This window comes from Nicotiana tabacum, chromosome 22, assembly GCF_000715075.1.
Source record: "Nicotiana tabacum cultivar K326 chromosome 22, ASM71507v2, whole genome shotgun sequence".
NCBI classification, from domain to species: Eukaryota; Viridiplantae; Streptophyta; class Magnoliopsida; order Solanales; family Solanaceae; genus Nicotiana; species Nicotiana tabacum.
In genome coordinates this window covers 174,286,972-174,301,136 of record NC_134101.1, presented here as the reverse complement: position 1 = coordinate 174,301,136, position 14,165 = coordinate 174,286,972, and the positions used below count along the sequence as shown (strand labels likewise).

Sequence of the window (14,165 nt, the reverse complement as noted above, 5' to 3'; positions counted from 1 at the left end):
AAGTCATTGGAAAGTTTCCGAGAATATGCTGTTAAATGGCGCGAACATACGGCCAGGTTCAAGCCCCCGATGGATGAAATGGAAATGGTTAGTGTTTTTCTACAAGCCCAAGAGTCTGACTACTTTCAGAATATGATGTCTTCAACGAGGAAACCATTTGCTGAGGCCATCAAGATTGGTGAGATGGTCGAGAATGGTCTGAAAACAGGGTGCATATTGAGCCAATCTGCCATAAGAGCTACATCCCAAGCAATTTAAAGCGGGTCTGGAGGTGTAGAGAACAGAAAGAAGAAGGAAGAAGTGGCGATGACGGCTTCAGGTCTGAGAGACCCTCGTCCACCTAGAGGTTACTTCCCTCCAAGCGCACCACAACATTATTATCCCAACCAGGATATGGCTTATTCTATGGCCTCCCAGCCTTACGCGGTGATGAACGCCTAGCCATACGCTCTGCCATAATAACAGTTTAACCAAAATCGAGCTCTATTTCCTCGAAATAACCCTCCTCACCAAGCTCCATATAATCCCCGTCCTCCTCAAAATAATTTTTCATACAATGCTCGTGCTCGGGAGCCACTTAGAAGAACAAACTTCATGCATATTGGTGAATCATACTCTAGCCTTTTCCCTAAACTAGTCCAAATGGGTTTGTTGCAACCTATACCCCAAACCAGGGAAAACCTAGAGTCTCCCTCCTACCGACCCGGTGCTCGATGTACTTACCATTCGGGAGCAGAAGGGAATGACACTAAAGACTATTGGTCTCTCAAAAGGGCAATCAAAAACTTAATAGAGCAAAAAAGGGTGGTGCTGAAAGATGAAGAAATCCCTAATGTGACTAATAATCCATTGCTGACGCACAACAACGGCCCAGTTATCGGGATGATTTGTGAAGATAAGGAGTTTGACATTGATAAATCTTAAATACTCTTGCCTTGTGTTTTGATGATCTAATAAAATTATTGTTAAGAACCAGATAGGGAACCTGACCAACTTGGATTACTGCAAACTTTAACGGATTCCAACTAAAGATGAACTGCTACAACTTCAGGAGCTAGGAAACAAACAAGGACCTGATGCTCTTGTAGTTTCCTCATAGCAGTACAAAGTCATTTGGACACAATTGGAAATGAAGTGACTGACGACACTATTTCTGCCGCATTGCACTACACTGTCATCCCACTTATTCTCTAACCAAACAAAGTACTCACATCATTTCAAGTGATGTGATCAAGATGTACCCAATGAGCTTTATACAAAAGACATCACTGGAAGGGTTCTGTTTCTTATTCAAGCCTCTTGCAAAAAATAGAGAAATCATCCCCACAAGCTTGAAGAACAAGGTTGAACGCCACTACGGACCAGTTCCTAAAAGATAGATTGTCGCTGTCCTAGTTGAGTTGTAACCTTGTTATTGTACTTATTGTATCTCCTAAACCGCTTACTACTTTATTAGGTGTTCTCAGTAGAATATTGTAGAGGACCAGGTACTCCACGATTTGGTTGACCCATACAAACTAACATTTGGTATCAGAGCAGGTTCCTCCTATCAAGATAACACCTAGGAAGGATCCTCATGGCGGCTCAACTAAATTTTGAAGAAGGTAAATCCATACATCGACCCCCCAAGTTTGATGGAAAATGCTATTGGTGGTGTAAAACTAGAATGCACGATTTCATCATGGCTGAGGATTGTGAGCTATAGGATATCATTTGCGATGGTCCTTTTGTTCCAGTCAAGGTACTAGATGAATTTCCATTTTCAATAAAAATAAATAGCAAAGAATACACTGAAGTAGATAAGAAAGCGGTGGAGAAGAATTTTCATGCCAAGAAAATTCTAGTATATGGACTGGGATCTAAAGAGTACGAGAAAATCTCTACTTACGACACTGCAAAGGAAATAAGGGAGGCTTTGCAAATAGCTCATGAGGGAACTACACAAGTAAAACAAGATAAACCTAATACTGGTAATAGTTCCATGATGGTAGTTAAAGGCGAGGAGATTGGATATGACTCAACGTATGCTTTGATGGCTCAATCAGATGATGATGAAGACAATGGCAACGAAGAGGTAAAACTTCAAGGATGTTCAGAAAAATTTGAAATTCATTCTCCAAAAAAACTCTTGTGTTTAGCTGATGTTTTAATTACTGCCTTTTGTAGTCTTGCAGAGGATAGGGATTCCTTGTTCTTAGAACTAGAAGAATCTGAACATAATAGAGAAGACTTAGTGGCGGCAGTTACCGATCAAAATAAAACCATTGAAATTCTTAGAAACGAAAAGAGTGATCTATTGGCAGAAACAGCAGACCAAAGGGAAATAATAATAAAGCCATTTGACTAAGTCAAAACCTGAAAGCTCTGAAAGAGGAAAAGAGATAGTTAGGGAGGAATACCTTAGGCTTGAAGATGGGGTGAAAGCTTTGAGATGTAGGATGTGTGATGAACTTGAGAAAAACGAGCTCCTCCAAGACAATTTGGAAAAAGTAATGAATGATCTTGAAAGGTTTCTAAAGTGGACCTGGTCCTCAAGAAACTACCACTGCCTTGCTCACCAATTATAGTGAAAAAAGGTAGGGAGCAGGGTTCCAAAGGGAGAAAACACCTCACAACCCTCACGGTAAGAGTGTCACTACATCTGATAACTGGTCTCATACCCAATGTGGGAACACTGGGCACTTCAAGGAAGGTGTCCAGGCCAAGAATCAATCAGTATAGAAAGGAAAAGTGGCTGTTGAAACCATGAACACAAAAGAGGGACCAGGTTCCACTCACAAAAAAATGCACATTACCTGCATGGACTAAGAGAGCTCTTATTCATCCTCTTGCTTACTATAAGGGACCCAAACTTGTTTGGGTTCCTAAAACTAACTCCTAATCTCTTGTGCAGGGAACAGTGAAAGGAAGCGGTCAACAATAGCTCATGGATAGTGGATGTTCGAAACACATGACTGGAAACACCACAGACTTTCTTTCATTAAAATCCCTGCAATGAGGGAGTGTATCCTTTGTCAACGGTAAAAAATAGGTACATTCTTGGAATTGGAAAAGTTGGGAAGTCACTCACTCATTCTATTAAAAATATGTACTATGTCAATGGACTTAAGCACAGTCTCTTGAGTGTCTCTCAAATTTGTGACAAAGGAAACAAGGTGGAATTCCTGTCCAAAATATGTACAGTCACTGACCTTGTGACCGGTGAAATAGTTTTGGTGGCCAAATGATACAAGAACATCTATGTTGCTGATTTCGAATATTTGCAGAGTGGTGATCTGAGTTGTCTGAAGGCGGTTTACGGTGATGCTGAACTACAGCACAGAAGACTGGACCATGCAAGCTTGTCCCTTCTGAACAAACTAATTTAGAAGGACCTGGTCCATGGTCTGCCTATGTCACAATTCAAGACTCAAGAGGTCTGTGATGCCTGTGCTAGAGGAAAACATGTAAAGTCCTACTTTAAGTCAAAAAGAGATATGAGCACCTCAAAGCCGCTTGAGCTCCTACTTATGGATCTATGTGAACCTATGAGGGTGCAAAGCAGGGGAGGAAAGAGATATATTTTTGTAATCGTGGATGACTACTCCAGATTCACATGGACTCTGTTTCTCATAACAAAAGATGAAACCGTTTAAGTATTTGTGGCCTTTGTGAAGAAAATCCAGGTGAAGATGGAGTTTAGAGTTGTATGCATTAGATCAGATCATGGGACAGAATTTCACAATGTCAAATTTGATGAATTTTGCAATGAAAATGGCATCACTCACAACTTCTCAGCTCCCAGAACTCCCCAGAAAAATAGAGCAGTAGAAAGTAAGAACAGAACTTTGGAAGAAATGGCAAGAACAATGTTGATTGATAGTGGACATGCAAAGAACTTCTGGGCTGAAGCTGTCAACACTGCCTGCTAGTTAGTGAACAGATGCATGATCAGATCACTTCTAAACAAGACCCCATATGAATTGTTCAATGGAAGAAAACCCAAGCCGACTCACCTAAGACATTTGGATGCAAATGTTATGTTCTCAACAATGTAAAGGATCAGCTTGGTAAGTTCGATGCCAAAAGTGACGAAGGAATATTTCTTGGCTACTCTTCTCAAAGCAAGGCCTACACAAAATATATAACAAGCAGACTCAATTTGTTGAAGAAAATGTCCATGTTATTTTTGATGAATCTCATCTATCATTTGAGAAGAGTGTTGAGGAAGATCAAGATGGAGAACCTTTACATGTTCCTGGTGAAGTCATTAACATGACAAACAAAAAAGTAGATATGATAAGTCAAGTGAAAGAGCCAAATGAAGTCAATGTCGCCTCATCATCAACAGAACCAAGCACTTTAATTACAGCCACTAAAGCTGAAGAAAGAGTGGTTAATATGGTTCAGGGAACTCCACTAGTACCCGAGAGAAGGATAGAGGAAAATCAGCCAAACATACCTTCCTCCTCTCAGAATGAACCTCAGACGTCCAACTGGAGACATCAAAGCTCTCACCCTATAGATAATATAATCACTCATCTAGATTTCGGACTTCAAACCAGGTCAAGAGCCAGAAATTCACTTTCCTTCTCAGCCTTCTCTCTCAAATAGAACCAAAAATATCAACGAAGCCTTAAAAGATCCAGATTGGATTATAGCCATACAAGACAAGCTACATCAGTTTGAGAGAAACAGTGTGTGGCACCTGGTACCCAGACCCAAAGATAGAACCATCATAGGAACCAGGTGGGTATTTAGAAACAAGCTCGATGAACATGGAATTGCCACAAGGAACAAGGCCAGGCTAGTGGTCCAAGGCTACAATCAGGAGGAAGGGATTAACTATAATGAAACGTTTGCTCCAGTAGCTCGCATAGAAGCTATCAGAAATCTAATCGCTTTTGCATATCATATGGAATTCACCTTGTTCCAAATGGATGTCAAAAGTGCATTTTTGAAAGGACTCTTTAAGGAAGAAGTCTATGTGAAGCAACTCCCAGGGTTTGAATGTCATGAGCACCCTGAATATATGTTCAAACTGGACAAAGATTCTGTACAGGCTAAAGCAGGCTCCTCGAGCTTGGTACGAAAGATTGTCAAAATTTCTCTTAGAAAATGGTTTTAAGAGAGGAAAAATTGACAATACTCTTTTCTTAAAGAAACGAGGAAGGAACTTGCTCATTGTTCAGGTTTATGTTGATGATATCATTTTTGGAGCAATAGCTGACTCTCTGTGTGAAGAATTTGCAAAACGTATGGGAAGTGAATTTGAAATGAGCATGATGGGGGAATTAAACTTCTTCCTGGGTCTTCAAGTAAAACAGTCCCCAAAGGGTACTTCCATTTGTCAGCAAAAATACATCAGGGAACTCTTGAAGAGGTTTGACATGGAAACATCAAAGGTGATTGACACTCCCATTGCAACTTTGACTCGACTAGACATGGATGAAGCCGGATCTCCTGTGAATCAAACAATGTATAGAGGCATTATTGGATCTCTCTTCTATCTCACTGCTAGTCGACCTGATATTGTCTTCAGTGTGGGGCTGTGTCCAAGGTTTCAATCAAATCCTAAGGAATCCCACTTGAAGACTACCAAAAGGATACTAAGATATCTCAAGGGAACACAGTACCTGGTGCTGTACTATCCATCAAGTGACAATTTTAATCTAATCGGGTATGCTGATGCAGATTATGCAGGTTATCTTGTGGACAGAAAAAGTACTTCTGAAATGGCTCACTTCTTAGGTTCATTTCTTATCTCTTGGGGAACAAGGAAGCAAAATTCAGTGGCTCTGTCAATAGCTGAAGCTGAATATGTTGCTGCAGTATCCTGCTGCGCTCAACTTCTATATATTAAGCAGCAATTGAAGGATTTTGGGGTACTTACTGAAAGTGTGCCCCTCCTATGTGACAACACCAGTGCACTCAACATGGCAAAGAATCCAGTTCAACATAAAAGGACCAAACATATTGATGTGAGGCATCATTTTTTGAGAGATAATGTGGAGAAAGGGTTGATATGCATGAAGTTCTATAGCACAAAAGATTAAATTGCAAATATTTTCACCAAGGCACTAAGTAGGGAACAACTTGAAAGAAATAGAGTAAAGCTAGGACTGTTGAGGCCAAATTAAGAAACTGATTCCTCTTTGGCTGGCTCGTATTCTTAAGAAATAATTGGTTCAAAGTGTTTTTTGGCCCTGTCTAACTCACTTCAATACCGTTGCAGGTAAACACGCATGATGAGCATAGAAGCAATAGATGTAGTGCATGACTGATAAAAGAGGATTAATTCTTTTCAAAAAAAGGGATGAAGAAAATGTTTTTCAAGAACTAGGTTCTTGTACTAAAGGTTAGTAGTTATGTGCATACTTTTAATACACATCTTAAAAAGGGTACAAAATGCAACTGCCATATCATCAACTTTTCAGATCCTGCTATCACATCCATTCAATTCAAACATTCTATCTCCCTCTGAAATATTGCAATTCTCCACGCCCAACCGTCATTTTAGAATTGGTGCCTATTCCTCTCCCTTCATAATTATCCTCTCCTTTTAAAAAACCTCTCTTTTGTTCTCCTTAACCATAAGCCCTACTCTAGATTCACCCAAAAGGGAAGGATCGTCACACTTTTTCTTCCAATGGCTGAGAGAACTTTCGATCTCTCTACCTCAGCTGTAACTACCTCTGACCCATCTATGGAACCTCTCATTTTCACTGAGCCTTCGTCACCATCTATCACTCTTACTGTTGTAGTAACACCTTCCTCAGTCTCCAAATCCCTTCCCAACTCAGAAACCCTTGAAATTGCTGTTCCATTCTCCCTGTCATCTGTTGTCCCACCAGTCAAACCCTAAGTGGAGAACAAGGTCGAAATACTGAGTTCACAAAAGGTTCCACCATTGTTGCCGTCGATTCCATGATTGTGGAAGCACCAGTTGAAGAAGAAAAGACTGTGTTTGTGGTATCCACTGATGGGGTATTACATGAAGTTATTTTCCAGAAGCATGAGTCACAAAGCGTGGGGGAAGAAGGGGCCATTATGGCTATTGAAGGGGATGCAGTAGCATAAACTATTGGGGTATCACATGAGGAACCTGATCCCTCTCTGGAGGACCCAGGTCAGGACTCTCATCCCCATGACAGTACTGTTCCTGCATTCGATGATGTGCCTCAGGAAATTCAAGCACCAGAAATGCAATTTAGTGATGGAGAAGACCTGGACAACGTGGCCCTTGATGCAATTCATAAATAAGCGAAGGGTTGTCTCTACCCTTGAGTCTGAAACTAAGCGACCCACTACCAGGCTTCAAGTTAAAGTGGATTATGATTCTGGACTCCAAAAGAGCAAGAAAAGTAGTAAGAAGAAAAGAAGAAAGTTGGTAAAGGATGGTGTACCTGAAAGTGATGAAGTTATCCCTTTAGTTGAGGTGGAAGAAGGAACTCCTGAGGAACCTGGTTCCCTTGTTAGACAGACCTCGAAAAGGGCTGAGCCTGTTTCAATGGAGAAAGGGTCAACATCTAAGTACAAGATAAATGAGGTAATGCGTGATGAGGATGTACTAGTCAAGTCCAAGGGAAGAGGGAAAGTTAGTGGAGAAAATCTTAGGAAACGCAAGTCTGAAACTGTTGAAGAACCTAGTATTGGAAAGAAAGCAAGAAGTGAGGTCTTCCATGGCTCTAAGAGCCTAAGGCATCAAAAAGTTCTGTTGGGTCGTACGTTTGACCCAACAATCTCGGAGATGGCCAGAATGCGCCAAATTCTGGAAATGGTCGAGTTTCAACAATGTGTGCATCTATTTTACATTGATGCCCCTAAAGTGTATGAGGAGGAGGTAAGAGTTTCTTCGCTAGTCTCTTTCCAGCCAATACTTACCATGTCTGTGCTTTGGTCAATAAGGTAGACATCGTCTTTCACGTGCAATTGCTTGGAGAAATTTTGCAAGTTCCTACAGTTGGGGTTTCGAGTATACGAGATGTTTGTTTGTATAATTTCAGAAATGCAGTTGTGAAATACAATGCTAATCAGAAAGGGGACCAGATCCATAAGAAAGCACTACTTCCTGTCTACCAGTTGTTGTTTGAGTTGGTTAACAAAGTCCTGTTACCTCGACCAGAAAGGAGATTTGTTACTTCAAAATCTGACCTATTCTTAATGGAGCAACTGGAAGGTTTGAACCCTATGAGTCTGCCCGCCATAATGATTGGATACATGCAAAAGGTTGCCAATTTCAAGGACATTAATCATGGGCTTCCCTATGGATTCTTGCTTACTCTAGTGTTCAAGTTCTTTAAGGTTCCACTCGGAACAGGTAAAGTGGGGACCCGAAAGCAGACATTCTCACAGACAACCTTGGAAGAGTGCGAGTGTCTTGAGAAGTGTGGGGGGATAGGAAGTACTTCAACTATTTCTCAGCTCATCAATGCCCAAAATAGTGCAGCTGAGGAAATTCGTCTATTAAAGGCCAGGAATGCTATCCTGGAAGGTTAGCAAGCTTGAGCGGTTCCCCTGCCAAATAATGAAGTGGTCCATTTGACCTAGAAAAATACTGATCTTAGGGCGCAAGTTGAGAACCTCAAGGCTAAACTGCTCAACGAGCAAAAGTCGGGAAACGCCCGAATAGACCTTGTTCTCTAGACACTTGCCGCAACTTCCAAGCCTTTTCCTCCTAGTGCCCCTAAGAACCCCTTCAGTGACCAGCTTTCTGGATATGTTTTTTTTCTTTGATGATGTTTGGTGGATATTTTTGTGTTTTTTTAAATGGTTGGGATGTACTACTACTGCTCTTGTGAACAAGTCCAATGTTGCCTCTTCCTTTTCAACAAGGTAGATGCATATTAAATCCTTATTAATATGAATCCTTTTTTATTATGTCTAGTACCTTCTCTCTATGTTCTATTCTTTCTCATGATTGTGTGCACATATGTGGCATGAGTTAGCTTAGTTAGACTTCTTTGTGATGTTCTTTTAAATGATGCCAAAAGGGAGAAAGAAACAAATATAGGACTTAGGGGGAAACTCATTGGGGAACTGGTTCTTATTTCTTATGGGAAACACATTGGGGCACTGGTAAGGCATAGTATCAGGGGGAACTCTTTGAAACTAGTTTACTAGTTTTTACTGCCCAATTCCGACTTATAATTGTTTAAGTTTATCATCATCAAGAATGGGGAAATTGATAGATCTTAAATAATCTTTCCTTGTGTTTTGATGATTTAACAAACTTACTGTTAAGAACTAGATAGGGAACCTGACCTACTTGAATTGCTGCAAACTTTAACAGATTCCAGCTAAAGATGAACTGCTACAACTTTAGGAGCTAGGAACCAAACAAGGACATGATGCTCTTGTGGTTTCCTCATAGCAGTACAAAGTCATTTGGACACAGCTGGAAATGAAGTGACTGACGACACTATTTCTGCTGCACTGCACTATACTGTCATCCCACTCATTCTCTAACCAAACAAAGTACTCACATCATTTCAAGTGATGTGATCAAGATGTACCCAATGAGCTTTATACAAAATCATCACTGGAAGGGTTCTATTTCTACTTTCAAGCCTCTTACAAAAATAGAGAGATCATCCTTACAAGCTTGAAGAACAAGGTTGAATTCCACTACAGACCAGTTCCTAAAAGATAGATTGTCGTTGTCCTAGTTGAGTTGTAACCTTGTTATTCTACTTATTGTATCTCCTAAGCCACTTAACTAGAAGCATTCTGATTAGGAATCCTCTTGTTAATCCATAAACTCGTTGAGTTTATGTTGACTAGATTTAGTCATAAGGAAAAATCTTTGTAATTGTATGTAGTGTTACAAAGTGTCTTGTGGTAATAGCATCACAAGTTAGAAAAAGCCTCTGTAACTAAGATAGTCACAAAATGGCTTGTGGTAAAGGCGCCACAAGTTAGTTGAGTAAATACTTTGCAATAGGAATTATTGTAAAGTGGCTTGTAATAGGTAAGATTACAAGTTAGTGAATTTAAAAGCCTACAAGTGTAGGTCGTGGTTTTTTGATCCCCTTGTGTGGGATTTTTACACGTAAAAATCCTCTGCCTCATTTAGTTACTACATTATTAAGTGCTCTCAGTAGAATCTTGTAGAGGACCAGGTACTCTATGATTTGGTGGACCCATACAAACTAACCCTAGCCCTGAAAGCCATCATTGCCATCGCTGATGTTGAGAAGAAGCCAAGGGCGGTTGCAAAGCAAGGCAAGGGGGAGATAAAGAGTAACTCCGCCCCTCAAAGTGCAAAAAAGATGGTGGAAACCAGAAGGGGGTAGCACCCCCTAAAGATGCCATTCTTTATGTTCCATGGGGTCACAGGAAAGAACAATTGGCATTGAGTCCTCCTAAGAGGTTTGAGCTGAACAAAGGACCCAAGATGTATGTACCCAAAGGGACTTACGTGGTGCGGGGACGAATGATTCCACCTAGGCTGAATGAGCCCATGGTCATTAGTCGCACACCACAAAGGCCCATGAAAGACCCCACTGCAGTCCCCTGAAACTACAACAAAGCAATTGTGACGTACAAGGGGAAGGAAATCACAGGGAAAGTAAATGAAACCAACCCATCCGGGAAGTACCTTAATCTAGAAGAAGTGAACAATGCCAAGCAGAAGCGCTTCCCGCTCAGAAATCCATTTAGTGCCGAAGAGGCAGAGGAATTCTTCCGAAGAATGAAAACTGCGGACTACGAGGTAATTGATCAACTACGGAAGTCTCCCGCTCAGGTCTCGCTCTTGTCTCTACTGATAAGCTCGAGTGAGCATCAGAAGGTGATGATAAAGACCCTCAATGAAGCTTATGTTCCGATTGAAACCACTGTGGAACAACTGGAAAGGATGGCGGAAAGATTCTTAGCAATCAACCAGATCTCATTTAGCAAGAATGATTTTCCCTCGTAAAGGGGTTACCCAAAATAAAGCCCATAATTTGACAGTTAAATGCGAGGGGTACTATGTGAAGAGAGTCATGCTGGATGGAGGATCCGGAGTTGATATCTGCCCTCTCTCAACTTTTCAAAGAATGGAGATTGGGACTGAGAGAATCAGGCCTAACAATGTCTATGTGCGTGACTTTGATGGCATCAAGAGGGACACCATAGACGAGATCAATTTGATTTTGACTATTAGTCTTGTGGATTTTGAGGTGACATTTCAGGTCCTAGACATGTACACTTCTTATAATTTCCTCTTGGGAAGGCCTTGGATTCACGCGACAAGGGTTGTACCTTCCACTCTTCACCAAATGGTGAAATTTGAATATGAAGATCATGAGATTGTAGTCCATGAAGAGGACGAGCAATCAATTTATAAGGACCCGTCAGTCCCATATCTCGAAGCTAGGGAAGGTAGCAAACATATAGTTTATCAAGCTTTCGAGGTTGTGGTCGCAGACCAATGTGAAGAAGGAAGCCCGTGTCCTCAACCCTTTCTCTTAAATACGTCAATTATGGTTGCCAAGGAAATGATCAGGCATGGTTATAAGGCCGAGAAGGGGATCGGGACATCATTGCAAGGTATCTCAGAACCTATCACTCTGGGTTCTAGTGAGAAGTTCTTCGGTGTGTGTTTTCACGCCACAGAAACTGATGTGACATGGGCAAGTGAACAAAAGAGCAATGGTAGGGTTCTACCTCAGCCAGTCCCGCATCTATACAAAGCATTCGTCAAGCCAAAGTACGTAGAAGAAGAAGAAGATGAGGCCTTCACGACCGAGGAAATTGAGGACATATGTGGAGCCATGAGGCAAATGTTATATGAAGCCCATATGGTTCAGCCGGGCGAAGGCTCGAGCACTACTGAGGTGCAATTCATTGGGCCCGATGCCAAGATGCAAAATTGGAAGGCTACTACATTCCCCGTCAGGCGGGAATCCCGATAGTCCAGTCTTGCCACCTTTTCTATATCACGAGTTATTTCAAGGTGTAACTCGGATGCTTCTTTTTGTTTATTGTCTTTAAATTCCAATGTAAACCCTGTTATCTTCAAAATTCAATGAAATAAAATCAATATTTCGTCGTTCATTCTTTCTGATTTTTGTTACTTTTCTTATTTCTTCTTTCAGTTCTAATAATGCGGCTTTAAATAACATGACATGCTTACGGACTTCATGCCCAGATCCAAACACGCTGTCTAATTGTGAAATAATGAATCAAGAATCGGAATATGATGAAGAAGAGGCTTTTAGGGAAATAAACTAAGAATTGGGACAATTCGAGAATAAACCTAAGCCAAACATAAATGAAACTGAGCCAGTTAATTTGGGTAATTCTGAAGAGATCCAAGAAACCATGATAAGCATTCACACGGATGAAAGAACCAGGGATGCATTGATCTAACTTTTGTTCGAATTGAAAGATGTGTTTGCTTGGTCCTATGATGATATTCCAGGATTAAGTGTCGATTTGGAGGTCCACAAGTTGCCGACTTACCCCGATTATCCCCCTGTCCAGCAAAAGCAGAGGAGGTTCAAAACTGATATCAATGACAAGATCAAAGAAGAAGTCACCAAACATTTGAAGGAGGGAGTGATCCGATACACCACCTAGTTAGCTAATGTGGTTCTCGTTCGAAAGAAAGATGGGAAGAGTCGAGTGTGTGTTGACTATCGAGATCTGACCAAAGCAAGTCCCAAAGACAACTTCCCTTTGCCAAACATCCACATCCTTGTTGAGAACTGTGCCAAACATGAGTTACAGGCTTTTGTGGATTGTTATGCTGGATATCATCAGGTCTTGATGGGTGAAGAAGATGCGAAAAAGATAGCCTTCACCACACCTTGGGGCACCTATTGTTACAGGGTCATGCCTTATGGTCTGAAGAACGCCAGTGCAACTTATATGAGAGTTATGACCGCCATCTTTCACGACATGATGCACCAAGAAATTGAGGTGTATGTGGACGATGTGATCATCAAATCTAGAACATAGGATGACCATGTTCGGGACCTAAGAAAGTTCTTTGAGCAGCTGCGTAAGTATGAATTGAAGCTAAATCCGGCTAAATGTGCATTTGGGGTTCCGTCTGGCAAACTCTTGGGATTTGTAGTCTGTCGGAGGGGCATCGAGCTAGATCCAACAAAGATAAAGTCTATTCGAGATTTGCCTCCTTCGAGAACCAAGAAAGAGGTTATGATCCTCCTAGGAAGGTTGAATTACATCAGCCGTTTCATTGCTCAATTGACATCCACATGTGATCCCATATTTATGTTGTTAAAGAAAGATGCGGCAATCAAATGGACATATGAATGCCAAGAAGCCTTCGACAAAATCAAAGAATATCTATCGAATCCGCCAGTCTTGGTCTCACCCAAACCTGGAAGGCCTTTGTTTTTTTGTATTTGACAGTCTTGGAGAATTCCTTCGGACGTGTCCTCGGGCAACATGATGTGACTGGGAAGAAGGACCAAGCTATATACTATCTAAGCAAAAAGTTAACTAGCTACGAAGCCAAATACACTTTGCTGGAAAGGACTTGTTATGCCCTAACTTGGGTCGCTCAAAGCTCAGGAATTACTTATTGGCCTACACCACTTACCTCATAACCAGACTGAACCCACTGAAGTACATATTCCAAAAGCCGATGCCAACAGGGAGGTTAGCAAAATGGAAAATCCTGCTCACTGAGTTTGACATAGTATATGTCACCCGTATTGAAATGAAAGCCCAAGCTTTAGCAGATCATCTGGCTAAAACCTTGTTGATGATGAATACCAGCCTTTGAGTACTTACTTCCCGATGAGGAAGTAAATTCATTTGAGGTCACATTAGAAGACACTAATTCTTGAAAAATGTTCTTTGATGGAGCTGTGACCGCAAAAGGTGTCGGGATTGGGGCAATTTTGATCTTACCCACTGGTCAACACTATCTAGCCGTAGCCCGACTTCAGTTTTTTCTGCACAAACAACACTACCGAGTATGAAGCCTGCATTATGGGTATCAATATGGCGATCGACCAAGATGTGAAAGAATTGATAATCATGGGAGATTCGGATCTGATCATCTGATAAGCTTAGGGAGAATGGGAAACTCGGGATATCAAGTTTATTCCATATAGGAAACATGTGGAAGATCTCAGCAAGCAGTTCAAGTCAGTCGAGTTCAAGTACATTCTTTGTTTTCACAATGAGTTAGCCGATGCACTCGCTAGTTTGGCCTCGATGTTTCC

At 41.2% G+C, this 14,165-nt stretch overlaps 1 protein-coding gene across 1 annotated transcript; it reads left to right on the top strand.

Moving 5' to 3' along the window:
* The first annotated feature begins 5,369 nt into the window (after window positions 1-5,369).
* Window positions 5,370-6,259, top strand: LOC107766355 (secreted RxLR effector protein 161-like). The gene is made up of 2 exons (XM_016585126.1): window positions 5,370-5,864; window positions 6,215-6,259. The coding sequence occupies exons 1-2, from the start codon at window positions 5,370-5,372 to the stop codon at window positions 6,257-6,259; spliced, it is 540 nt and encodes a 179-aa protein (XP_016440612.1).
* Window positions 6,260-14,165: the final 7,906 nt, after the last annotated feature.

What these genes read in the sequence shown, in the direction of transcription:
- LOC107766355 (XM_016585126.1), top strand. Translation starts at nt 5,370, where the DNA reads ATGGAAACATCAAAGGTGATTGACACTCCCATTGCAACTTTGACTCGA. An exon ending in AGCAATTGAAGGATTTTGGG is followed by an intron (nt 5,865 to 6,214) that starts GTACTTACTGAA and finishes ATACCGTTGCAG; the next exon opens with GTAAACACGCATGATGAGCA.